General features: G+C 35.3%; 1 protein-coding gene across 2 annotated transcripts; it reads right to left on the bottom strand.

The window, feature by feature from the left end:
• On the bottom strand, positions 1 to 26,289 carry LOC128232577 (insulin-like growth factor-binding protein complex acid labile subunit). Of its 2 annotated transcripts, none has more exons than XM_052946222.1 (4): positions 25,556 to 26,289; positions 3,154 to 4,931; positions 1,511 to 1,626; positions 1 to 1,288 (listed from the first exon to the last, which is right to left on the bottom strand). In XM_052946222.1, exons 1-4 carry the CDS (start codon positions 25,917 to 25,919, stop codon positions 541 to 543), a joined length of 3,006 nt encoding a protein of 1,001 aa, XP_052802182.1. In that variant the 5' UTR covers positions 25,920 to 26,289; the 3' UTR covers positions 1 to 540. The 2 variants fall into 2 exon arrangements, with proteins under 2 accessions (XP_052802182.1, XP_052802183.1); XM_052946223.1 differs by lacking the exon at positions 25,556 to 26,289 and adding an exon at positions 19,237 to 19,803.
• Between the last annotated feature and the right edge of the window lie 943 nt (positions 26,290 to 27,232).

Raw genomic sequence — 27,232 nt, 5'->3', positions numbered from 1 at the left:
TATGTTAAACATTTTTAATAATTACCTAGTATAACATCAGTGATCATAAAATAATAGTGTATGCATTTGGTTAATTGCCATACAAGTTATATCTAAATGTGGCCATTTAATTTCTGTACAAATTATCTAATGTCACCCTGTCATCGTCACACAACAGATATAATAATGGAGATACTGAATATCGTATCCGTATCAAATGTACTTTGGCCTATTTTTATGACATCATATTATATTGAATCATTTCTATTAACATTAATAAAACATTGGACATTCAATTAAAGTGTGTATTGACTTCAACTGCTGGTAAATGGAGTCTAAATTAAATATAATCCATAAACATCAAACTACATTATTTACAAAGTATAGATTTATTAAAGCAAATATATGCTGGCGAAAAAATGCTTCTAATCATTTTCATGAATTACGTCATATCCGTAACAAATGTACGGATTATTTAAAACGTAAATATACAAATAAAATCTTATCAAATACATCTATCAATATTTTATCACAAACTGGACATTCGTTGCTTATTCATATTTAAAAGTCTTGACCATAATCTGACTCCAAGTGCCCGCGAAATTCAAGATTTTCACACAACGCTAAAGGCGGAGTGTTTTTCTTCAGCTGAAATTTGCACTTGCTGTCAATTTCATGAATTGTAGAACCCATCCAATCTGTAACCGTCCATAGCGGCGTAAAGTTTATCTCACTACGCTTGGCCAGTTCGTTGTCCATCCCAAGTCCAGCTGAATACCAAACACCCTGATAGCGCAGTGACAGGGGTGACCCATACGTATGTTCGCCAGAATCCGTTCGGTAACTGCGCACGCATATGCTACTAATTTTCTTACATTTAGGTAACAGAATCCCTCTTTTGGCCTGAAGACGCCATTTCCCAGTCTCATTCTTATACACTTTTGTGGTATGAATTGCTTCGTTCATTTCTTTAGAAAGCTGATAGAACTGCGAATGAGACAAAATACATGGCAATAAAGAGTTGTCCCGCTTTCGATTAGGAGCAAGTCTTATAAGCCTTAAATCAAATTCCTTCACTCCCGGTGCCGTTACGTGGTCAACACTAAGCAGGATTTTCCTGGATTCCTTTCTTCCTATCTTTACAATTATGTTAGCAGAAGTTATCGGAAGATTCTCAATGGCGCAGCTTTGTCGCATTAGTACCCAGTTGTCCTTCACAAGTAGGCCGTAACACGCCCGGGTCGTGTTTTTCGTGTTGTCCAACGCCCTCAATGTCACATGCCACTTCCTTGTTTCCCGTTTGCCTTTCCTTAAATTTGGAAAAGATGAGCATAGATTTATATTTTTGGTGTATATCAAATGTTTCTTTAATGTATTTGAAATTTGTAAATGAGATATGTGTTTGTTTGACTACAGGTAAAAACAAAAGCAAAGGGGCTGATGGCTGATAATGAGCATTTGTGAACTTAGCCTTTCAGAGAATTCAGTTCCATAAACATGTATGATATAGAACGCGAAAATGCATACGTACCCCACTTTTTGCTTTTGTATCTTGGTCGTGTCTTTGATCTGAAGGTTTTGGCATGTTAACGGCTCTGATAATGTGGCATTGTCACATTGGAAATTCGAAGACGCAACGTCCATGACCTAGATTCACCAGAAGATATTAATTTTGCAAGTGAACATGCCTATATTATTACACAGTGCAAACCATGTCATAGTTTTATAAATACCTTACATAAATGTGACCCTTCTTAGTACATATAAAGTCGACCGGTCCGTATATCACTGTATTTTAATAAAATTCGGGTTTTATGACGCCAGCGGTCAATATCATATTTTAGGCCGGTCAGGCCATCACCAAAAATATAAACATGGATCGCTGACGTCATACAACTGCTAAGTGCGGCTTGCTATTTTCACAACGGCGTAAATTTGTCCTAAATAAACATTATTAGCTTTGTTCAATGAAACACACCTAAAGCGATTTAAAAATGTTGAATGGTAATATAAAATAAAAGGTATAATATAAAAAAAATGTTTACACACCACTTTGGGCTATATGGCATTATAAGGACCGGCCAGTCAGCTCCCGAAGGTGAATTGACCGAGGCGTTACACTTTCGTCGGCTGACTGGCCGGTCCTTAAACTATCATCTTGCCCTCAGTGTTGTGTTACATTTCTTTAAAATTACACTATGGGTGAAGTAGTATATTAACTATTATTAATCAACTATTACGTATTTGGCGAGATACAGAAACAACTGCGGTATCAATACCAGACAATTGTAGACAATATATGCCAGAACTCGCTCTATATCGACCAAACTAGGCAGATATCAACAAAACTCGGCTAATATGAGTTTCCTCTGTTTTGAATGGCTATAAAACTCTCCTAAAAAAAACTATCCTAATATAGGATCTGAGAAATGAGCCATTTTCATTGGCTGTCGAAACTCGCCTAATATGAGAAATACGCTGGAAATTATTTTTATAGGTAGCCATTTTGTTTTCCGTTTCCGACTGTTTCGAAAGTTTTGTGCTTTGTGTAAACCTCTTTGGAATACTTGAACCTATTAAATGATTGAACCACTTTGTACGATTTGATATAACAGTTGTATTTAACCCGTTGGTAGAATTTACGACTATTATGATTTTGTACGCCGACAAAATGGACGACGGAGGTGAAACATTTGACGTTTTGGCAAACGATTTGCAAAATAAAACGAAAAGTCATGCTTCCTTACAATGAACAGTGCTTTATTCATAAATATGTACAATGTCACTATAAGGATGCATGTCAAAATCAGCAAAGTCAAGTTTAGAAAAGCAGACACCATGAATGAATAAGGAATAAATACGGCTTCAATGTGAAAGGTAAGTTATACGAATGTTTTTAACCAAAACGGTTATAGTTAATTAATAAAATACTTATTAATTAGGTGATTTCATATTGGCCTGGTTATTTGTCCGAGGTTAGCTGTATTTGCCTGAGCCCGAAAAGGGCGAATTAGGTGATTTCATATTGGCCCAGTTATTTGTCCTCGGTCGGCTGTATTTGCCTTCGCCCTTTTCGGGCTCAGGCAAATACAGCTAACCTCGGACAAATAACTAGGCCAATATGAAATCACCTAATTAATAAAATTATAGTATATTTAAACAATGTTTCATTACCTTCATTCCGTGTAGAGATGGTGGCGATGTGCACACAGTCTTTGTTGTTCCCAGCAGGCGGAGTTTGTATGACTGTCTGATGCTGTCCGGTAGCCATGCGAGCCTGCAGTCACATGACAGGGGGTTGTCTCCCAGCCATACATTCCCACCTGGAGCAAGGACATTGGCAACATCCGGGGATAGGGTCTCTAGTCGGTTCGTTGAGAGTTCCAACTGACGGATGTTATGCGTTTTCTGGTTAGGAAACGTCACTCTATATAGAATATTGTTACTCAAATCAACTACTGTTATCTTTTTCAGTAGCAATATATCTTCAAAGCTGAACGTTGATAATAAATTGCTCTTTAGAGTAAGAGTACTAAGACTTGAAAAGTGGCGGAGAGCATTTTGTGAAATAGTTTTCAGCCCGTTAGAAACGATGTTAATATCCTCAAGATTGGCAAGTCCGATAAAAGTATTATCATTCACCGTGGATATCTTGTTGTTCTCCAGGTTCAAAGAGGTGAGCTGTTTTAGGTTAACGAACGTATTATCTTCAAAATTCCTGATTTTGTTGTCATTCAACAGCAAATTTTGTAAGCTTGAAAGGGTGTAGAGCGATTTGTTATGAACATGTCGAATTCTGTTATGTCCAAGATTAAGAAACTTCATATGTGGAAGCCCATATAAGGCATAACCGTTGATTTCTTTCAGCCGATTATATTGAAGACTTAGCCAGGTAATTTTTGACAGTTGGTTTAACGGGGCAACTATGAAGGCGTCGTTTTCTACATCAGAAATGATATTATGTTCAAGGTTCAGGTTTCTTAATTCCATTAGTCCTGTGAATGTTTTACGTTCAATCTTCTTGAGTTTGTTGTAAGACAGGTCAAGCTTTTCCAGAAAAGTTAACGGATGAAGCGCGGCTTCCTCAATATCACTTATTGTGTTCTTCGACATTTCAAGCTGGCGGAGTTTTGGGGTAGATACAAATGTCTTGTTGTTGATGAAAGAAATTTTGTTGTCACTGAGCTTTAGTATGTCAAGCGAATTCAAGCTGTCAAAACAGTCCGGTTCAAGCATACTAATGTCGTTTGTCCCTATATCAAGCTCCTCTAATTTGGAAACATTCTTAAAGGCCCCATTTGAAACCGTGTTAATGATGTTTGCAGAAAGGGACAGCTGTTTTAAATTTGTGAGAGTTTCAAAAGATCTTGGATCGATGCGTGTAATCACGTTTGCGCGGATTTCAAGTCTTCGTAGCATTGCAAGCTTTTGAAACCACCTTGAACGAACATACCAGATCTGATTCTCATTAATTAACAGCTCCTGCAAATTAACAGCACCGTCAAAAACAGAATCTTCAAATGTCCTGAAATTATTTCGAGATAAGTCGAGATGCTGGAGACTTGCAAGGTTTCGGAGCAGGTGCACATGAAGAGTAGACAACTTGTTCCCGTTTAGAAAAAGGTACTGCATATTCAGCAAAGACCCAAATACATTCGGAGAAAGAAACTGCAATGAGTTTCCGGACAGTCTCAACTCCAGTAAATTATCCAAGCGAGCAAAAGTAGCGGCGGATATATAGGAAATGTTATTGTTTTGCAAGGCCAGATTTTCTAGACTGGGCAGACCGCGAAACACAAATGGGTAGAGGATGTGCAGGTTGTTTCCGGATATTGTGAGCTGGCGGAGGTTGTCTCCCTGCTGGAAGGATGTGTCCCGCAGATAGGTGACCTGTGTCTCCTTCTCCATGGAAGAAGCGCTACTGTCTCCGTACAAGGTCATCTTCATCGTGTCTGAAAATAAGTATAAACGTTCTTATTGGATCCGTAACGATACTTTACAACATTGATTTTAACGAGTTTAGCACATTGTTTATAATGTGACAAGAGGACCATACAAATGTATCCACATTTATATCTTTAAAGAACACAATATAGATTAATAATATCTTGCTTTGTTATGTTTAACTCATTTGACGTAAAAATTCAAACACAAAAAACAACATATGATGTGTGTACAGGTAAGAAATGTTAGCCTATAGAAGTGTTGTTCGTTTGTTGTTGTATTTTCAATTAATAGCTATGTGGCAACAAATTCCCCAGTTAACACATTTACCAGCGTTGATCATCAAGGTCAAATGAGTTAATAATGCATTTAAATTAAATATAAAATCATCGGCCTATAAAGTGCCCCTTTAAAGTCAACCCTGTTTTGGCAGGCAGCATCATATTTAGTTTCAAGACTTTCATCGTATGTTTAGGTACTTGCATGTATACATTTCTGATTAAGAACTCGCAATTGTGTGTTTGGTGTTCTTGTTTCGAGTTCTAGTTTGTAATACTCTGACTTCTATTTTCAATAAAAATTAATTTGCATCCTATAGCTAACACAAGTAAATACTGATGTATATCTCAGGGGAGTTGTCTACTTACACAAATTTAAAGGTCGATTACTGTTACTTGAACACAATTCTGTCTCAAAGACTTATTGCATACAAAAGATCATCAAACACGCATGGCACTTTGCTTAAAATATGGGAAGATGCCCCCCTCGCCTTGCAGATTACAAAACCACGTGTTAACCATCGTTAGCACTGTTGGTGTTTCGTAGAATACACACTCAAAATGATCTATTAATGCTGTTTACTGCTGTCAAGAGATGAAATGAATCGTAATGTGCCTTAACACTCTTAGTTCTTGTTTTTGCAACTATTACTCAACAATTAAACCAGCCCGCTTTCTTCTTTAACTGAATTTGAAACAAGAAACACAGTTATAAATCCCAAATGAAAAAAACATATCAATATCGTTTGATTGAAACTGTTTGTTTTTTTCATATATACTTATGTTTACCCATTATTTGAGGAGTAAACACAACACATAATCAAATACTATATTACGAGTATATATACCGACTGATTATGTCATTAAATGGTTGTTCTATAAAAGATAAAGATATAGGAATTGAACAGGAATAATAAAAACATAATCAGAGTTGTGCACTTAAATTGTATGTATATGTACAAGAATAGGTTTGAAATATGAAAATGAATGCAAAACAACATTTGTTTATAAGGAAACATTCACCTCCAATACGCTCTGAACATATAAAGGTCTACAAGTCGTATACGATATATCATATTTAAGACATTTAGATGTAAAGTACGATACTTCATTTCCTTTTGATGAAGTGGAACATATTTAGAGGCCTTCTTTGAAAAGTGGCTACGACAAGCAGAGCCACCATAATTGTTTGTCATATTGTGTTTGTCCTTACCTGACCTCGAGCACAGTGTCTTGATATATGGAGGTCGTAGTTATGAGGACTATTCTTTATAGGATAATATTCACAATAAAACATATTTCTAAACGTAGACACCAGAAAAAGCGAAAGAGGTTAATTATGCTGTTGTCGTTACGTCTGTTCATGGTAACGGATGTAAGAATAACTGCGTTGTAAGTTATCTTGAACATTCAAAACATTCAAATAATAAATTTGATATACATATAAAATTATCTGGGTAGACGGTTACAATTTTCTTCACGAAACAATGCAAAAAAAACGAATTAAAGCATGCCAAAATGGGAAAGGCAGTGTGTTTCTAATAGCTGAACACATTGTTTACTTGCCTAAAATCAAATCAAATAAATATTTCACAGAATTCCATCAACCCATTAACCATTGTTAACGCCTACCGCTGGCAGCCCGTCCAGTGTTCAACACCGCTAAAACATAGTCCATCTGGTATTAATTCCGTTAAATGTTCTTTTAATCAATGCAGTTGCAGGCTCTTAAAACTGACATAACGGCTGCTATGAGAGTGCATTAGAGATGTGGGCAAATAGAAACTAACATGAATGAATAGGACCATTTGAATAACATTCTGTAACGCCCACAATTGGCAAAACAATCAGTAGGAACTTCCAAAATGCTACGTTAAGTGTTTTTTAAGGAATGCCTATATTATTATTACAGTATAGTATAAAAGTGAGGGGTGTAATTTGTCAGCACAGTCGGTAGTTTCTGCAAGCATTCTTTATTCCAACGACTTTTATCATTGAAAGCTGCCATGGCATGGGGGCTGTAGAATATTAGTGTACCTATTACATTTAAAACTTCACACTTAAATTAGTGTCCTAATGTGGCAATATACAAAACAAATAGTATAAGAATGGTAAAAGGATCGACTGATCTATATATCACAAATGTATAATAATAAAGTATATTCATATAAAAATTCCGACGGTCCGATTACAATCAATGATATATTGTCTGCATGGAATTTCGAATCTGTAAATTACATACTCGTTCGCATTGATTTAGTTATTTACCAAAATCCAATTTATTGACTTCATACCAATATGTTAAATCTGTATCTCAAAAAGATAAGAAATGCATTAATGAAATATGAAAAGAAGAACCTTCGAACATCATCAATAAACGAAGAAAGCGATGCAAACAGGGACCTAGAAGGTGAATGTCAGTCGAGAAACCATAAGTTATGCTTCAAGATTATAGTTAAAAGCTGAATTTAAATGCTAAATTTACATTAAGAGTTGTGCAATGTATTTATATAAACACAAAAACAGCACATACAATATAATGATCCCTGCTTCCATGCGTTTAATTTGGACTTGAAAAGCGGCGATAGTTTCAACAGCAAACTTTCAAATCAATTAAGAATCAAGTATTACTCGATTTTTGTTCTGTATCCTTTACAATTTGACAACAGGGGTCAACGTCTACCTTGTCATGTTTGTGAGCCTAAAAATCCAAGAATCAGCAAAAAAGACATATACCTAAGTGTTCTATGTTTTTGTATTGTAATTTATTGCAATTCCTCGAGTGTTTGCGTTTTTGAACCTGAGCATCAACCGCCAAAGCTTGGCTTTTGATGACATAGACACTATTAATTCGACATCAAGAACTCCCATTACCCAGGATTATTGAAGGTATTCCAACAATGGAAGAGCACTTTTTATTGCCACTGACATTCCTGCTAAGTTCCATAAAGAACAATTGTCATTTTTTGCAAAGGCATCTCGCTACTATGATGGCTGCAAAAACAGTTCGTATTGAGCTGGTTACGCATTCCTCGTGTAATGTTTCACTCACTATACTAATTAGCACAGGTGTAGTAGCACGGCAATTTAGGACCATACTTCTTAATTGGTCCTTGATTTTGCTGATTTCTTTTCGAGGACCTCTTCTTTTTGCCTCGATTACGACTGTCCCTATGGGACATTGTAAAATAACTTTGCTGCTGCTTCAATTATGTAATAAGTGACTGATAAGTATCTTTAACCGTAAGTTACGATGACATCAAAAGGCACCAGGTTACAATTGCTAGAAAAGCTCAAGTCTCTCAAAACAGGGTCAAGGTAGACTCAATATTACTGTTTTGGTATTGCTTATGTAATGTTCTCATTTTATCAGATTTCTGCGACTTTTTGTTATTTTGTTTGTGATAAACAGAACAAACAATATTTGCTTATGTGAATTATAGTTTAAGTAAGAAATTGAGCCTAATGAAGAAAGTTACGATGAAGATTTTAAGTCTGGCCTGGGGCCGCTTCAGTAAAAGAATCTTACTTGTTACTATGTTCTATAAACTTAAAGCTGTTGAAAGGTCACAGTTGGTATTAAGTCGATATTTCGTTATTTTATTTTTTTTTCAATTTTAATACTAGCTAAAATTAAATTTACGCAAATGTGTAGCAAATTTACTAAAATAAAACCCAAAGATCATTTCAATTTACGACTACGTTCGACAAACGGGCCTCTGTTCATTGTAAAATTACTCAATATCAGCTTGCTTAGATTTTTTAACATTCCAGGCTCGCAGGAAAAAATGAGCAAAGTGCCACAAGCATAATTTTTAATTTTGTAATGTACCTTGGACCCGTCATTGAGTCATTTGCATCTGTTTAGTACTCTTTAATGTTCTTTTTTCATTTCCTTATCACTCGACTGTCATAATTCCTATCACCCATCATGTTTCAAATCATGATAATAGAGATAAGCTTAAAACATCTCAAATAAAGATATGATGTGGTGTGAAAATGGTACCATTATATTTCATCTCAGCTAACATATACAGAAACATAAAATAACAGCACACCTGTGAAGTAAGAATGAACGGCCATTAAACAAGTGAAGGGTATGGGGTTATTAATATATCATCCATGCTGATACTCCAATAAAATGTTACTTTAGCATGGACACTTTGGTAAATGTCTGTACCACGTCAACAACCTATTTTGAAGGGCTAAATATTCTAAAGACCGCACACATTTTTATCTATAATTTACAAGCGGCTTTATGTGATTGCACACATTTCCTATATTAATGCTTCACATTAATAAAAGATAAACATATTTTGTAAATCAAAGGTCTTTCCTAAATATGTTGTATTTATTTTTCTCTTTTGAACATCTTTGAAGTAAGGAAAACCACTAGGCACCAAAACGTCTCTCCCTGGTGCTGGAATTAATCCCACAGACACAAAAAGTAACAGTAAATAAAACTTGTTCTTTGTATTTCTCTGTGAATTTATTTACCATCAGAAATAAAATACCATGACCATGTTCAATAAATCTTTCATTCAGGGTTGTTCTTTGTTGGATTTTTTCAGAATAAAAAATCGTTATAGCATTCCCATGTGTTTATAGAGTAAACCTGTTCTTGAGTGAATACTTGAAATCGACCGAAAAGTTCATTGTTAATGTTTGTAGCTTAAACTCCAAGTAAACGCATAAATACATTATTCTAAGAAATATAATCTAAACAGTTTTTGTTCAAATTATTATATACGAATAGTATTCACAATTGAAGAAAAAAGATATGTCTTTCGTATTAAAATGAAAAAATGAAAGTCAATAAAAGTTCAATAAAATGTTACCGTTTAATTCAATGCAGCAAATGTGCCTACAACAGATGGTGCATTATAGGCTTTAAGACCATCTTACAATGAAGCACATCGTTCTGGAATAGATGTTGCAATATCCCAACATGTAGACAAAACAAACGCAAATGCATGCACAAATTCCTCTCGTGTTTTACTAATTAGCTGCAAATTGACGGGGCGGAGGGTACAGCCCGGTGCAACAGGCATGATCGTGTCGTCTTCAATTACCGTCTTGAAGTGTAAAATATATTTAATGACACATCAAAACATATCTCTTTTTCGTTCGGCTAATTTAGAGAGCTGCAAAGATCATAATAATCGCATGCGAAAGAAATTAATTTCTCGAACGTAAAACGAATCAACATATGCGCCGCTCAATTTTGATTCTGCGTGTTCAAGTGAATTGTTTTGATTCTACTATACAGTATTTTGAACTGAGTCCGCAGCCAATGAATGAGGCAGATCAAAGACTTCCTGCAAAGTCAACGACTTTACTATACACGTATGTTCTAGAAAATACGTGATGTTTGACTTTCCAGTAAGCCATGTCAGCACGAGCGCCATGTACACATTTTATCAGTGGCTTTAATCACAGATTGTTATCTTTATGTTAAGATGATACCAATAAAGCCCTCATCAGTAATGCACGTGAGCCAAAGTGCCCGCAATCCCACGTACATGGGAAAACCAGACAAGTCAAGGAGTCGTGCTACTTCAATGCCGGTTTCATAGACATAAAGGCCTGTAAGTAATGTGCTGACAGTTAAATCACCATCTATTAAAACAATATAAACACTACAAAAGATTGCGGGAATTTCGACTTTCTTTAATAAATATCTAATCTTACCTACAGTTTCAGATACAGTTTATAGATAGATTATATTTATGAAGAACCGTAGCAATAATAAAACACTAAAAGCTTGAAGATGATCTTTTAACGCTTTCAGCCTTCGGCCTTCTTTTTGTAACCTGCTGTAAACTGTTGTTATCGTGGTTTGTTGTTTTCCTATGAAACCGATAGCCAAACCGAACAACGATTTATAATATTAAATACTCGTATGCTTGGCAATACCTTATAACCAACAAATCCTAGTCATATATTTTATTTGTATTCTTTCAATGTGTATATTCAAAGAGATTAGTAATGCAATGTGGCTCTATTGAAATATGGAAAGAAGTTTAAACCTTCGCACTCCATCAAAAACGAATGAAACAATGCAAACTAGAATTAAAGAATCATGGAAACATTGTTTATACATATATTAACCACATAAATCAAACTCTAACTAGGCTGGTGTGTACACGACATATTGCACACTTGTTCTATCTAGTGATACATTGCCACTCTTGGAGTGCTTACGTTAATCCAGCATATGTTTTAACCTATTTAAAATTAACCGCCATATCTTGGCTATCGATGACTTCAGACACTTTTAAAACGACATCATGGTATCTCTTACAAATATTTATAGTAAGTGTTTTAACAAAGAAATCTTGAGCACATCGTAGTGTCATCCGTTCTTTTAGAAAACAAGAGTCATTCTTGCAATAACGTTCCTTGTAATAATAAAGTATTAGCTGATTGGACAGGACAGGCTTTATTTTGTATTTAAGTTCTTGATTAACAATTCCGAACAGTAGAAGTAAGCAAGCACTTTGTAACCAGCCACGAAGCAGAACTCAAAACAGCTCCGTTAATTTTATACTAGAGGGCTTAAGTTCGAAATGTTGTTCAAAACTAGACGGAAACAATCGAAATAAACGACATACGGAACATTATCCGATAGATATCTATCCCGCAGCTTGTCGGAGATAAAAACTTTTTTAAGACTCATTTCACGGAAATGGCCGACATTAAAAGCGTCATGCCACCTGGTGTAATGATATTAAACACTCGTTAATATAACTTATTGCATCATGCTTGAACAATAAGGCTATGTGGTATTCGTCAATGCTTGTTGACAATTGTTATTTATGATGCCCATTGGAAAACTTAAACAGGATTATATCTGAGATTAAGAAAGCTGCCAAAGCAGTTGCTCGAAGAACGAATAATGGAATGCAGGGTGCAATGAAGCAAAATGTAATTTAAAATGTTAAACGGAGCGATGGCGATGGCTTTAAAAAAATAATTTTAAACGTATACGTATTGTAATACGTTAAATATAACCTGGAAGTAGGATTGTTATTGGTCCCAGCTGTAACCGGCTTTATTATTCCACGTTAAAACTCAGGTAAGTAGATGGTTAAGTGTGACACTTGATCACGTACGCCAATGACCGAAATACAATGCACAATATACTTGATTCTTGCATACCGGATAGGCATTTCCGGTGAATTTAGTCATGCTGGAAAATCCCAGATAAGTCACGCACAACAAGGCGCTACTTCTTATTTATTTTATAGTATATTTTTTTATGAAAACCACATTATATCACTTCAATAAAGCGCAATTAAATATATAAATATGCAAGATTTTCAGAAAGAATTAAAAATAAATAATCGTACAAAAGAGATATTTAAAGGAACTTTTTGACGTCAACCGTGATCTAAAATTACTACGCTTCATGACGAGGGTAAAAAAGACGCACACGCTTTTTGGTGAACGGTATAAAAGTGCGTTTTCCACGTCAAATTTTCGACAAATCATTTAAGGTATGCAGGAAAAATTCTCGATCATGTATTTCTTGTCCGAATGTTAACTCTAGTATATTGGCTTGTGTGAAAAGATAAACTATAGTATGTTTACGATTTGTTCCATTAACCCAGCACTTAGCTTGTATAATTCATCTCAAAACGCATTATTGAGCCATTTGCATCTGTTGAAAATTTCTCAAATGTTCTTTCTTCATAGCACTATCAGCCGGCTGCCATAATTCCTCTCAACCATCGTGTTTCAAATCAAATATAAAGATAAGCGAAAAATTGATGATTTGATATGGCGAGAAAAAGGTTACATAATATCTTATCTCTGGTAATTTACAGTTCAAATTAAAACAAACAAACAAAACAGAAAAAAAAACCTCATCTGTGTAAAAATATAGTTAAAGCATTCGGACAACAAACAAAACTAATATATAAATATTCTATATAATTCACATGTCATTTACTATGGGATTACATTTCCTTCTAATAATGCCCCGGTAGTATTAATATGAAATGCACGAATTCTGTAAGTCAAACGCTGTACCTAACATGCTGTTTCACTGTTAATTCCATTAAAATAGGCAAACCCAATACAGCGGCCCATCCAGGAGTTGGGGCTTACGGTGGCGGGCGCGTAACTTACGATTCTCATGTTTTAGTTTTGCTCAAAGGTTATAAAGCGAACATGACATGTTTTCAAGTAACCGTACATGAAACCAATTCAGAAGGATTCAGTTATTGAATACAACGTATAATCGGCGGTGGAGTGCGCGAGTGAGATATATAATGCAGTGTAAAACACAGCATTGTCAAAGTATAAATTAAGTCCATGTACATGTATATCTTTATTCTTATAGTTGATTTTAAAGTAGCATATGATATTTTCTGACATATACATTAATGATCTTCTCGAAATTTAATTAAATATATCTATGCAACACAACAGAAACATCAACGAATTGAATCGGTCCTGACCCATAACACTCTTCTGTGAGCGTATTTTTTAATAAACCTAAACTGTAACAGATCTGAACAGCATCGACGTTGGACGTTTTATAGTGTTTGGATACATACTCGTACAACTTCTCGTCTCTGCACGCGTTCCCGTTATCGTTACAGGCTTTTCGTCTTGATTTCCCTGAGTCCGTTTTCAAAGCCGATGCTATTGCTTGAAAGTTTTCGACATGCCATGCGACATTGCGCATGTGATCCTAGTAGTGGTTTACTAGTGACTTGACGGAGTCGTCCTTTGATGTGTCGATGTTGTGTGGCATCAGACAGAGAGCCAGATAACCTTGTATAGTCATTGTATTGAATTTCATGTCCAGTTGTTGAACTAGAGAAAATCTACAATCGTTATGAAAAATGGCTCTTCGGTATTGTTGGCAGAGACGGTATATCGTCTAGTCTCATTGCGACACTGTTTCGTCACTTGAATTCAATACTGTTCCAACAGCATCTGTTAGCGTTTTGAGAAAATTGAATTTAAAATTTAAACTTGTTATAACTTTTTTGTTTGTAAACGTAACACCAATTTTTTACAGCCCATTTAAAATGCAAAGTGTCGATGATATATAAAACATCATTAACATGCAGTTTGTTTTTGTTTAGAATATTTACTGTTATAAAAACGGAAATGACCACAAATGTCACGCTATTGTTTAGTTCAATGACTTCCATACCGTTCTAATTGAGATAGAACAGTTTGTGTATGTGATATTGTACATGTATTTTTGTTATTAAGTTTGTTTGTCAAGTGGTCAAACCTGTTCTTACTTTTAAGCAGTTTGGATTTGTTAAAGAAATGAATCACGTGTCGTTGACACCCTGATAATTTTATTGGCCAATTTAAGACTTAGAACAGTCTGGAAGTTATGAGAGCGGGGATTTTAAGATAAAACAGAAAGGAATGTAAAATAACCTTCGAAGCATAATAGATAGACTGTTCTAAGTAAGACCAAATGAAAGGGTTTGAAAAAAAAAACAATTTAAATGATATAAAAATCAAAACAATAACCCAAAAATCGACTTAGAATAGTATGGAAATCAAGCGACGATTTTGTAGGCAATCAAGACCAGATTTCTGTGTCATCTTAAATGACTCTTAAATGTGATTTCAGCATCGTTGTTTCTAGCAGTAGACGCAGCATTTTTTATAGTATGCTTCAATGGTATTAAACCTATCACATACCCGAACATGTGTAAAGCTGTCTGGAATCAAATTATAAAGCTATGTCGGTGAAAGGCTTCAAATAGCGTACGCACCAGATATCGCTTTGGTACCCCAGCCAGTTTCATTTTGTTCAATTTCTGCTAGCCAGTTCATCTTCGGTTCGTATAGTGCGTGGAAGTTTCGCAAGGTGGACAATTATTTCAGCCATAATAGGTGTTAATAAAACAATGATACTCTTTGTATTGTAGTTAGCTAGGTCGGTCTACCCATGTAGCCTGGCCGAATAAATCATATTTCTAATATACTCAATGTATTTCTTGCTTCTAGCCGAGTAACTGGTTATCTAGTTCTGATATGTATGTGGAATTCCACTGAGTAAGTAACATAATAACTGGTTAACTAGATAAGTTACTACTTTTCTATAAATATCTACTTTTGATTTGCGAGTTTCACTTTCTAGTTTACCCGTCATTATGTTACTTACTACGTGGAACTCGCAAACCATGACTAGATAACCTGTTAGTGCCTGTCATATAGGTAACTCGTAAAACGAATCTTATCTAGTTAACCCATTATTATGTTACTTACTACGTAGAACTCGCAAACCATAACTAGATAACCTGCTAGTGCCTGTCATATAGGTAACTCGTAAAACGAATCTTATCTAGTTAACCAGTTATGATTTTATTTACGAAGTGGAATTCGCAAACCATTAGTAGATAGCCAATTACTGCTGGAAGCCAACATGCATTTGTATATAAGTTGTTACACGATTCTTATCTAATTAAACAGTTATTGTATTACTCGCAAAGCATTACTAGTTAATAACCTTTTATATTTATACAGTTCAAAAAGGTAACAGGTGGCAGTTCTGGGCACTGTCGAGCTTGTTTTTAGTCTTATGATAATTCTCTTCCCAAAAAGTTTCACGAATGTTAACTAAATATCTAGAAAATGAAGTGGTTAACACGAAACAATTCGCGAAGGTTAACATCTTATAGACCCCTATATCCCTTTTAGATAATCGGGACACTTGAAATGAACGTCCTAGAGATTGACCAACGAAAGCACATGTTTCAATAAGGTCATATACAAGAAAGCACATCGTTCTGGGGTAAATGTTGCAGAATACCAACATATCGACAAAGCAATCGCAAATGCATGCACAAATTCTTCCAGGGATTATCTAATTAGCTGCAAATTGGCGGAGCGGAGCGTACAGCCCGTGCAACAGACATGATCGTGTCGTCTCCACTTACCGTCTTTAAGTGTAAAATGTATTTACTGCCACATCATATCATATACCTGTTTTAATCAGCTGGAAGTTTATACATTTATAATAATCGCAAGCAACAGTTACTCAATAGCGTAACGAATCAACAAGAAATCATTTCAATTTATATTTACCTTTCAGTACTTTAACATATGTGGAATTGCACACCGCAGCTAAACAAATGGGATAGACCAAAGATCTGCCAGGCAACTACTTTTCTACACACGTATTTGTATGTTGATGTTTGACTTTTCGGTTAGCCATGTCAGCACGAGCGCCATGTACACATTTTATCAGAGGTTTTAATCACAGATTGTTATCTTTATGTTAAGATGATACCAATAAAGCCCTCATCAGTAATGCACGTGAGCCAACGTGCCCGCAATCCCACGTGCATGGGAGAACCAGACAAGTCAAGGAGTCGTGCTTTTTCAATGCCGGTTTCATAGACATATAAAAAAACCTTGTGCTGACAGCTAAACCACCATCTACTAAATCACAAAAAAACACTACACAGGATTGCTGAGCGTGGAAACATTAAATCCCTTAGATAAATGTTATCTGATGTGAAGTTGCAGATATAGTCCAATAATGGATTTCATTTATGAAGACCGCTGTAATAACAAAACACATGCTTGGAGATGATCTTTATAAGCTTTAAGCCTTCTATCAAATCCTCATTTGATTGTGCCATGTTGTAAACTGTTGGTATTGGATGGTGGTGTTTTTTTCTCGTGAATACGATTATTTAAGCCAAACTATTTAAATATAATACGAGTTAAACAATCAATAGACAATGTAGAATAAATAAATAAGTGTTTCATTACAGTACAAATGTAATTATTTCAGAAATATATGTGTAACTTACGGAAATCAATATCTATGGTGTCAATATATACACCCCAATCATCCATGGTGATGACCTCTTATTTACATATTCAATTGTTTATTTTAGAAAAGACCATCAATTGTACATATAAATTAAAATACGAAAATATCTAAATTTTAAATTCTCTTGCTATTATGCGTATTTGATATTTTAGGTAAATTCCTAAAATACGCAATCTATTTCCTCACGTCTACCATAAGCGCTTATTTTTAAATCATTTATTAGCAAAACTTATAAAAAATGAATCCTACAATCAGGAGGTATTACGCATGAACAAGATAATGAATGACGTATCTAAAAAGCTATTTGTTAAAACAAACGACAGAATCATGTTTTCTATCAAATATAGAAAGAGAAAACGTCGCATCGATTGGAAATCTTATAATTAACCTGTGGACAGGGGAAATGACTTAACAAAACTGACATTTTATCTGGGCCGAACTAACCTAACATTTTGAATTTTAAAATATGCGTGACTTGCGATTTAAGAAAATAAATATTGAGAAAACAACAGCATTACTAATGCAAATTCACTGAATTTTTTTCGTTAAAACAGGCGATAACCCCACCAAGAGGCGAGGTTACAATCAGTATAATCATAAGTGGGTGGTATTACTTTTTGCAAAATCATTATTAAAATGCCTTTAAAATGGGATTATATCTCATTATAGATGAAGCGGTTTGTAATGTATCACTGTCAGTGTTACATTAGCGATAATATGTAATGTGTTCAATACATAACGCGTGGCCTACTTCATTTCATGGTTCAAATGTATTTGAGATAAAAATCATCTTTGATTTCGGGTCCTTATTTCTACGGGGCTAATGTCATTTTTAACCAATATGACAAAACACATATTTATTAATTAATAAACGAGTTCGGTGTTGACTATTGCTCCGGGCGTTTACTCTAAAACACAACAATGTGGTAAAATGGGGATACCTTTTAAATTTGCACTCTCACAGATTGAACGTTTTGACAACTTTTTTTTTTGTCTTGGAACAAGCAAATTTTTGCGAAAATCTATAGAAACCAGTTATATAAGACTACTGACAAAAAATCAGACCGCAGATTTTTACATTTAAATTCAAAAATTGATGTTTTATGCATTTTTCTTAACCGTTAGTAACGGTTTAAGCCATAATTTAACATTAATTTTCGCACGGAAATATGAAAATCTACGATCTTTTTTTTTTTTTGTCAGCAGTCTTTTATCACTGGTTTGCAAATATTTACGCAAAAATTTGCTCATTCCAAGACAAAAAATAAAAAAGCGGTAAAAACGGTAAATCTGTGAGAGTGCAGCTTTAAACCCACATACTTTTTAATACTATTTTTTATCTTGTGTTTCTGAACAAAAATCAAAGGTAAGCCAAGAGTATATATCAGAGAGAGTGCCAGTTATTTATGACTTATGTTTGCAATCATCATTAAGGATGTCATAACGATAAATGTCACAAGCATACTGCACGTAAATCATAGGTACGAGGTTCAAGTATACCGAAACGTCGCATCGTGTTAAGTCTTTCATTAACAAAAGATGTTACAATTAATCCAGGATCATATATATCAAACGCGATATTGTATTAAAGTGGCCAAACATTTATTCCATCCTCTAAAAAATATATTTTTGAGAAGTTTTTTTTTTCTTTATTATACGAAATTCTTGTGTTCTCATTTTAATACTTAACTACAAAATAGTCTAAAAATGGTGAATAACCCAAATAAATGTCAACTAGATATCTCAATCCATGTATTGTAGTAACGGCAAGAAATGTCTTGTTCCGACTATACCTATAAATGATGCATCGTCTGCGTCAGTATTGTTATTTTTCATAGCGCATGGGAGAATTGTTCATATTTTAACGTATTTTGGTATAACGCGGGCGGGGTTTGAACCCGCGACCTCCATCACCCGTAGCAGCCCCTCAATTACTAGGCTATAGGTCGAGGCACCATCAGTGCATCCATTCAGAAGACCACCTTAAAGGGACCATCGCAAACGATAATATTCTAACAAACTACAATCATTATATTAAAAAATCGTATTGGTCACAAGTTATACTTTTAATAATTATATGACAATTTCATTAATTTATTTCGTACAAATGGTAATCAATAGTTTGAAATGATTTTAATTGTACACCGAGTAACTTTTTGTCTGTTAGTGTTTAGAAAATGAATAAGATTTATCCTTTCTAACACCTACTTTCCGGGAGGGGCCTGGGGACCTTGTTGAGGCCCATACAAACGACGTCGCGGCCCCGTAGCTCTTCGGGCTTTTCCATCCACGTCGGAGCCTCTGTCCCCTTGAATGTGTTCCCGACACCGTCCAGCCGTCCCATGGACATCCAGCGCTCCGCCATGTCCCGGTAGCCGAGGTGCGTCAGATCGATACAGCGACATTGCAGCGGACAGCCCCCGGCCCTCGCGCCGCCCTCATCCCCGCGACTCCCTGGGCCGTCCGCTACCTGCCGTCGGACGTGACCCCCTTGCCCAGGGTAATGACGCTCGCTGTAGTAATTTGCGAATGTTAAATTGAAGAAGCACACTAATCCGATCACAAACTTCATACTTGTGGTTACATCGTGAAATAAATACCAAGATAAGTCATTGCATCAAGGTGCTGTTAGCAGTCGGAAAGAACCTCTTGCATACCGTTCGATGGAAATACAACATCTATACCACCAACAGAAATGAGTGATCTTTTATCAGCATATGAAAAATAAACATATGTCAATTTTTTAGCCCTGTAATCCTTTCTACATAGTTTGACGGAGTTCTACAAGAACATCTGTTTCCGACAATGAATCCAGTGTACTTTCCCAGCCACCCTGCGCCAACTCTTAGCTTGTACTGGTAACACACTGGGATCAGCTCAACCGTTCACCCGCCCAGCATCGGCGAAAAAAAAACAACATCAGTGTACTGGTACCGCTTGATCACATCTCTAATTCACATGGTGGTAAAACTCGATGCAACGGAACAGAGTAAACTAAACTTTGAAGTTACTATGATGTTAGGAATCTAACTCTTTGTTTAAGCAGATTCTGAAATGTTACTTTGAATGTTTTTCTAATTAGTTGGACTGGTAGCTGATTCTTAATGGTATTATGCTGCAATCAATAATAGCTTAAGTTTCAATGAGTTGTCGTTTTTATGTAATAAATGTTGTCTTAAGTGGCCACCAGAGATCTTTAAAAGATTATTATCATTCGGTTTATTTTTGCGGTAACGAAGCATTCTGTCCTGTGCCATACAATTCCCAGAACTGTGCAAAATGAGCAGTTATTGTTAACATTAATGTACATCTTAGTATTTGGATTTGGAGTGCAAATGTCTGTAAATAGTCGTTGTATTTCCGCTCTCTTTCGTGATCTGATTTATATAAATTATTTGAAATAACCATTATGAAAAATCATAAGGTCATAAGTTTCGCTTTCTCTCTGACCGACAACACGTGCAGAGTTGACGTGTATCATATATCATATTATCATATATCATTCCCAATATGTGAATCGTGTCCTGCAAAGTTGCCGTACAAATTGACTTAATCATGTTTCGAAAACTCATTTGTAACCTGTCAAAAACATTTTCCTTAGATCAAATATCTACTGACTAGCTGAACATTGATCCAGTTTTCGGCAGATACAAGTCAATATTTTAAACAATAAAAAAAACATCTAAAATGTCTTTGCACGCGAACGTACACCATGTCCATAATAGAAATAGGGGGATAAACATCGGAAACTCTACGTAGATATAGCATTGAAGTTTTCTACAATTTCGAAAAGGCTTTAAAACTGTTATTCATATTCGTCATGTTTAATGAACAAAATAATCTGTTTTATTAAGATTTGCATCGGAATTGAGGGTAACTTTGATGCAATCAACATTCTTAAAAGATAATCTCGGCTCAAGTACACGTATATTATGCACGCTTACACTTAACCAAAGCTCTAGTGCAATACTTAGGGTTTTATTGGTTTCGAAGTGACTCACGAGGGGTTGCAAATTAGTTTGATTGTTTTCGTAAGTATAATATCAACTTAACAAGTAGAAAACAGAAACAATAAAATATTATAGATAATAAAAAAAGATACCAGCGATCGAATGAGGTACCCTCATAATCGAAAATCGCGAACAAGTTTAGTTGATTGCGAAATATCATAACAGGACCTTTTCAATAGTGTTAGCATTTTGTACATTTTATTAGTGTCAGTATCCTGTGTGGACTTCCCTTTTCTTCAATGAATGAACGTCATACAGCGACTTTGCATAGTGATTATTTATTTGAATAGCTAACGTTACCCCATTCTTGTAGAACGTCTCTCTTCAGTCCCCGAAAATGGTGCTAAATTGCGCACATACAAATACGATTTATCGTACCGTTGTTAAATTCCATTCATATAATCTTTCCAAATACAATGTTTTTAATTCACAAAAATTGCATTTTCAGCTACAACTGTGGCGGGCGTATTTTTTTCTCATTTTACTTGGCAAATTTCCATCGCCGCTTCCATCAGGACAATTTAGAATTTTGAGACCGAACAAGAACTAACAAAAATAATTTTGATGCAAGAAATCAAATTAATACGCGACTGAATAGATTTTAGTGTGAATATTTAGTTTTCTATCCTAATTGGAATGAGGGTAAACATAAGTTTAAAAAATACAATCAGTGATTGAAATAAGCTATAATGACCTGATTTGATATGTAACTCATAAAATAAAGTTAACGCCGTGTTCAGAGACACACGCTAAAGATTAAATAAACCTATATCCCCCTCACCCCGAATGCAACCAATCAGTCAATTCGCAGTAAAAATGTCTGCTGAACAATTTTAGCGGATATTCGAAAAATATATCATACAGATGCGTAATCACCTTTTTGTGTATAAAGGTCTTCCCTCGCTCTATAATGGCTGCAGTATGGCTTAATGCGCGTTATCGCCTGTGTTTCGTACTGTCAAAATGTAGATATTTTTTCAAGCACAGTGCTTTCCCTACACAAAGAGAAATAACCAGTGCGTCTGACCAGTGATTATTCAAAATGAAAAGGCAGTTATTAAGATTGTAGATTATCATTATGGCTAACATTTCTTCATTCAAACATGTTATATAACTGTTCACGGACATCAAAACGGTTCCTTGACATCATAGATTTAATAAAAAGAAAGCAATGTGTAATTGAGAAGTTTCAACTTATCTTACAATCAAATGATCTATCCATAGAATCTTATACATTGAAAATTGTAAATAAATATTATGTATCCCTATCGACGCGTCCTTCGGGACTTGTCTTATACAATTATACAAACTTAAAAAAGGATGAGTAAGAACTTTGAGCGAGGGCATAATGGATGATAAGATTTGCTCATGGCTTTTGGCTGTTAAAAAAGACTGCAAAACGACGTAAGCAGATATATGGTACTTGGAAACAATGATAAATACTGAGATTTATTAATCTTCAGTCCTAACTCATTTGTCCTTCAATCTTCAGGCAATACGTGTCAACTTTTACCACTGGAATAGTAGGCGATGATATAGGGTCATACAAAACAAACTCAGATCTATGTGTGCCTTTATATGAATCAGAAGGAACAAAACATGGGGTTTTCACGTCAACAAATATTTCATATATCATACGTTCAAGCACTCCATGATCACAATCTCAAATGGTCCAATACTATCATGGTTGTTTTTAAAGATAAATCATGCACTCAAACGCGTGTAAATAGTAAATACACAATACGGTGCACGGTTAGTAGGAACAACAAGTATTCTTTTCACGGTAAGTATAATTATCTTACATGGAAACATCTAAAAACAATAGAATTTAGAAATACATACATTAATTTAGTTCAGTTGAGTTGAGTTGTACAACTGTTACTCTCATGGCAAAATGCAGCTATACGAAAGATTTAAAGATGAAAGGATGCATCTCATAACCAGAAATGAATCATCTCGGTAATTCGATTTTGAGCCATACATTAATCATTAATCTAATAGGAAGCATCCATGAATCTTCAGAAAAACTCAAGCTTATAACTAGATTTGAGTTTTCAACGCGAAAACATATGTCTACCCTCATATTTTATCTTTTTGCTGTTTGCAGAAAGTCGATGCCCAAAATTTCGCTGCTTAAAAGACATTATGTTAAACGTTCATGGCTGTACTTCAAATACATCTTGGGATGCACACGACACACAATTCAGACTTATTTTTAATCATTGTAACTAAATAAAGGGCCATAACTCTGCTGTCACTGGAATTCGGCATCAACTCCATATGCTGATAAATATTCGTGTAAACTGTCAAGACTTAAGCTCAAACATTTTTAGCGATACGTACGACATAATACATCGTACATGCACTCCGTGGGCTTTGTTAAATCAACTAAGGACAATAACTATACACTAAGCCGATGCAGCCACACAGACACCCCAAGGTGCACGACTTCACACGCTGCCGAGTGCTGAACATTCCTGTACAGTTTCATTTATCTGTCCATTATGGTATTTTAGATATGCGCGACACAATATGTCGTGACGGACGTCTGCTCTATATTTATTTTCGGCCGAATGGCCGTCTGAAATCACCCTGACTTCCTGTGAAATCCACAGAAATAATGAATGAAATTTACGATTGTCATTGGTCTTTTAAACTTGAATTAGAAATCACATTGGTCATTGTATAATAAGTCAAATAAAAAACGTATCGGAAACGAGCTCTTTAGATCTATGATTGTTGAAAAAGTTTAAGAATTTGATTTCCCTGCGAACGATTTTTCCAGAAAAGTTAAATAGATCCTCTTAAAAGGGTAAACACAACGAGTAAACGCTAAAAATAGTATGTATACACATTGTTTTTGGACTTCTAAATCTAATAAGACAGCACATGGCGCTTCGTTGCCTTTTAATGGGTGAAAACATTGCTGTATTGAAAAATAAAATATGCTCAGTCAATCATCGCATTTAAAAGTCAATAATAGAAATTAACTCTGTAATACTGTGCATGGTTATAATATCCCTTCAACAAGTCTAAACTAACTCAGGAATTACCCCAAAACAAGTAAACCCAAAACAATCTCTGTTACATGTCAAACATTCGGACACTGGTCATTCCGCTGGTTTAGTATGGCCGAGTATCTTTTTAAGCTCTACAATCAGGAGTAATAAGATATGTAAGATAATGAATGACAGAAAACGAAAACTGTTTTAAAGTTGAAACAAACGATCAAACCTTAGTATTAACTGCAACCAGCCAGTTTTAAGAGAAAATGCCTTCAGAACTGAAGCATTTTTTCTAACGTCACTTTTTATATTTTTAAACATGTGTGACTTGCGTTTTTTTAAATTATTAACACAAAAAATATATAATAAAAACAAGAAAAAACCGACACTTTAACCGATGTATTTCAATAATGAATTACGTAAAAACTGGCGATAACACCACCAAGAGGCGAAGTTACAATCAGTATAAACGTAAGTGGGCGGTATTACTTCATTTCAAAAAACATTTTTAAAATGCCTTTTAAATTGGATTATATCTTATTGTTAATGAAGCGTTTGTCAATATAACGATAACGATAATTAGGAATAGTTGTTCAATACATATCCGAGGCCCTGCTTCATTTCATGGTTCAAAAGAATTATGAAAAAAATGATGGCGCGTCCTAATTTCCATGATGTTTATGTCTTGAATCGTTAATTATTTTTTCTGGTGTTGAACATAAAATAGAGAGTGGATATAGCAAAACAAGTCGTGACTTTAGACCCACATTCGTTTCAATACTGCTTTTTACGAAAACTCATAGGTAAACCAAGTGTATATATCAGAGACAGTGCCAGTTATTTATGACTTATGTTCACCATCATCATTACCGTCATTATAATGAGAAATGTCACAAAAACAGTGCACGTACATCACATGGATGTTCAAGTATACCGACATGGCGCTGTGTGCTAAGACTCTCGTTAACAGAAGGTGTTACAATTAATCCAGAATAATTTATATCATGAACACCATTATATCAACTACAAAATTTCATATTCTGCAAGGTAAGAGGTCTAAAGAGCCATGTATGATTGTTTTAAGAGTTTACTGGAACCACGTCAAAATGCGTCAACGATACCTGGTTGTCGATCCCTAGTTTTGAGTTTAAATTCAGTCATTGAACGCGGCATTTATTTGTTCTTTATTCATAAAAACGTATATGCTTGAAGTGCTTCTAAACCACCAATATTACAATCCATTTATATCGGTCGAAGACCCACTTAAAGGGACCATCACATAAGGCTTGCTATCTTTGTTACGAATTATAAACTATTTTCCCGCCAATGATCAAGTTTGAAAGAGATCTGATACAATTCAATTAATTAATTAAATTCATACAACTTGATATTATTTAAAAGAACACCGAGTATACAGAAGTTTTGCCATTTGGTGTTTACTACTAGTAAAATTATATCGTCTTGAAAATTGATAAGATGAATACTATCTAGAATCTTTAAAGAAAGACCTACTTTCCGGGAGGGGCCTAGGGACCTTGTTGAGGCCCATGCAGACGACGTCGCGGCCCCGTAGCTCTTCGGGGTCTTCCATCCACGTCGGAGCCTCTGTCCCCTTGAATGTGTTCCCGACACCGTCCAGCCGTCCCATGGACATCCAGCGCTCCGCCATGTCGCGGTAGCCCAAGTGCGTCAGAGCGATACAGCGACACTGCAGCGGGCAGTCCCCGGCCCCTGCGCCGCCCTCATCCCCGCGACTCCCTGGGCCGTCCGCTACATGCCGTCGGACGTGACCCCCTTGACCAGGGTAATGACGCTCGTTGTAGTAGTTTGCAAATGTTAAATTGAAGAAGCACACTAATCCGATCACAAACTTCATACTTGTGGTTACATCGTGAAATAAATACCAAGATAAGTCATTGCATCAAGGTGCTGTTAGCAGTCGGAAAGAACCTCTTGCATACCGTTAGATGGAAATACAACATCTATACCACCAACAGCTTTATATTTTGATTGTTATTTAACTTTTATTAGAATCAGAAAAATAAACAGATGTCAATTTTTTCTGGTACTCCAGTAATCCTTTCAACAGAGTTTGACGGAGTTCTACAAGAACATCTGTTTCCGACAACGAATTAAGTGTACTTTCCCAGCCACCTTGCACAACCTCATAGTTTGTACTGATACTGGTAACACGGCAATCAGATCAACTGTTCAGCATCCGCGAAAAAATACAAATCAGTGTGTTGGTACTGCTTGATCAAATCACTTGGTGGTTAAAACTCGATGTTGTGCGACGTATTTAGTAAACTATTAACGTTACAAAAAAAAAATGAACAAAAAGGCGAATCTTACTTTGTTGACGAGAGCTGAGTAATTGCCTCTTTGATTTAAACTTGCTTTAACTCGTCTACATGTATAACTATACACATACAGTAATAAACTAACGCTGCGTTCAATTCAAAATAGGTGTTGTCTTTAATGGCTTAAAGGCCTAGTTTAATCCTTCTATAAGTGACCCCCTCCCACATCCCACAAAAGTGTATTTGTACACAACCTCTGTTAATTGATCTTAATCTTATTGACTAAATGTCTTATCAGATCTCAAATCTGAGTATCCTGCTGTGCAGTTTCAGGGGTTTCATTATAAAAATGGACCTTAAATGGCCCTGAGCCAAGAAACGAATACACAGAAAATTGGCCCCTACTGTGACACCAGTGCAATAAGCAGGAGATGCACAGCAGGGGGTTATCATGCCAAACATTCCTTGAACTAGGCATTTAAAGCGATCTTTGATCGTTTGCTATCAGTCTAATTGAACCAATACTTTTCTGGCAACGAAATATCCTGTCGCATTCCCAGAACATTATACATATTCCAAACAAGAAGTGTTTTTTGTTTGTTTTTGCATGTGATTATATTAATTTATTAACATATATAACTCTACGACAATGTTTTTAAAATAAATATATATTTATACACAATAAATGTAGTTACAATAAATTTGTTAACAATACAATAAAGATTTACTCCATTGAAAGATGATAGCAATATAAATATGTATAATGAATACTATTATAATATACTCTAAAAATAAAAAAATCTAATCCAATACAGCATTCAATTGATCATTAAAATTATGCTCAAAATACACAAACTATTTAATTGTATGGCCATTATATGGACCACAA

Source organism: Mya arenaria, chromosome 4 (assembly GCF_026914265.1).
Source record: "Mya arenaria isolate MELC-2E11 chromosome 4, ASM2691426v1".
Lineage (NCBI taxonomy): Eukaryota > Metazoa > Mollusca > Bivalvia > Myida > Myidae > Mya > Mya arenaria.
This window is presented reverse-complemented; position numbering and strand designations above follow the sequence as displayed.

What these genes read in the sequence shown, in the direction of transcription:
- LOC128232577 (XM_052946222.1), bottom strand. Translation starts at nt 25,919, where the DNA reads ATGAAGTTTGTGATCGGATTAGTGTGCTTCTTCAATTTAACATTTGCA. An exon ending in CCCTAGGCCCCTCCCGGAAA is followed by an intron (nt 4,932 to 25,555) that starts GTAGGTCTTTCT and finishes ACTTATTTTCAG; the next exon opens with ACACGATGAAGATGACCTTG. An exon ending in ATACAAAAGCAAAAAGTGGG is followed by an intron (nt 1,289 to 1,510) that starts GTACGTATGCAT and finishes TCCAAATTTAAG; the next exon opens with GAAAGGCAAACGGGAAACAA.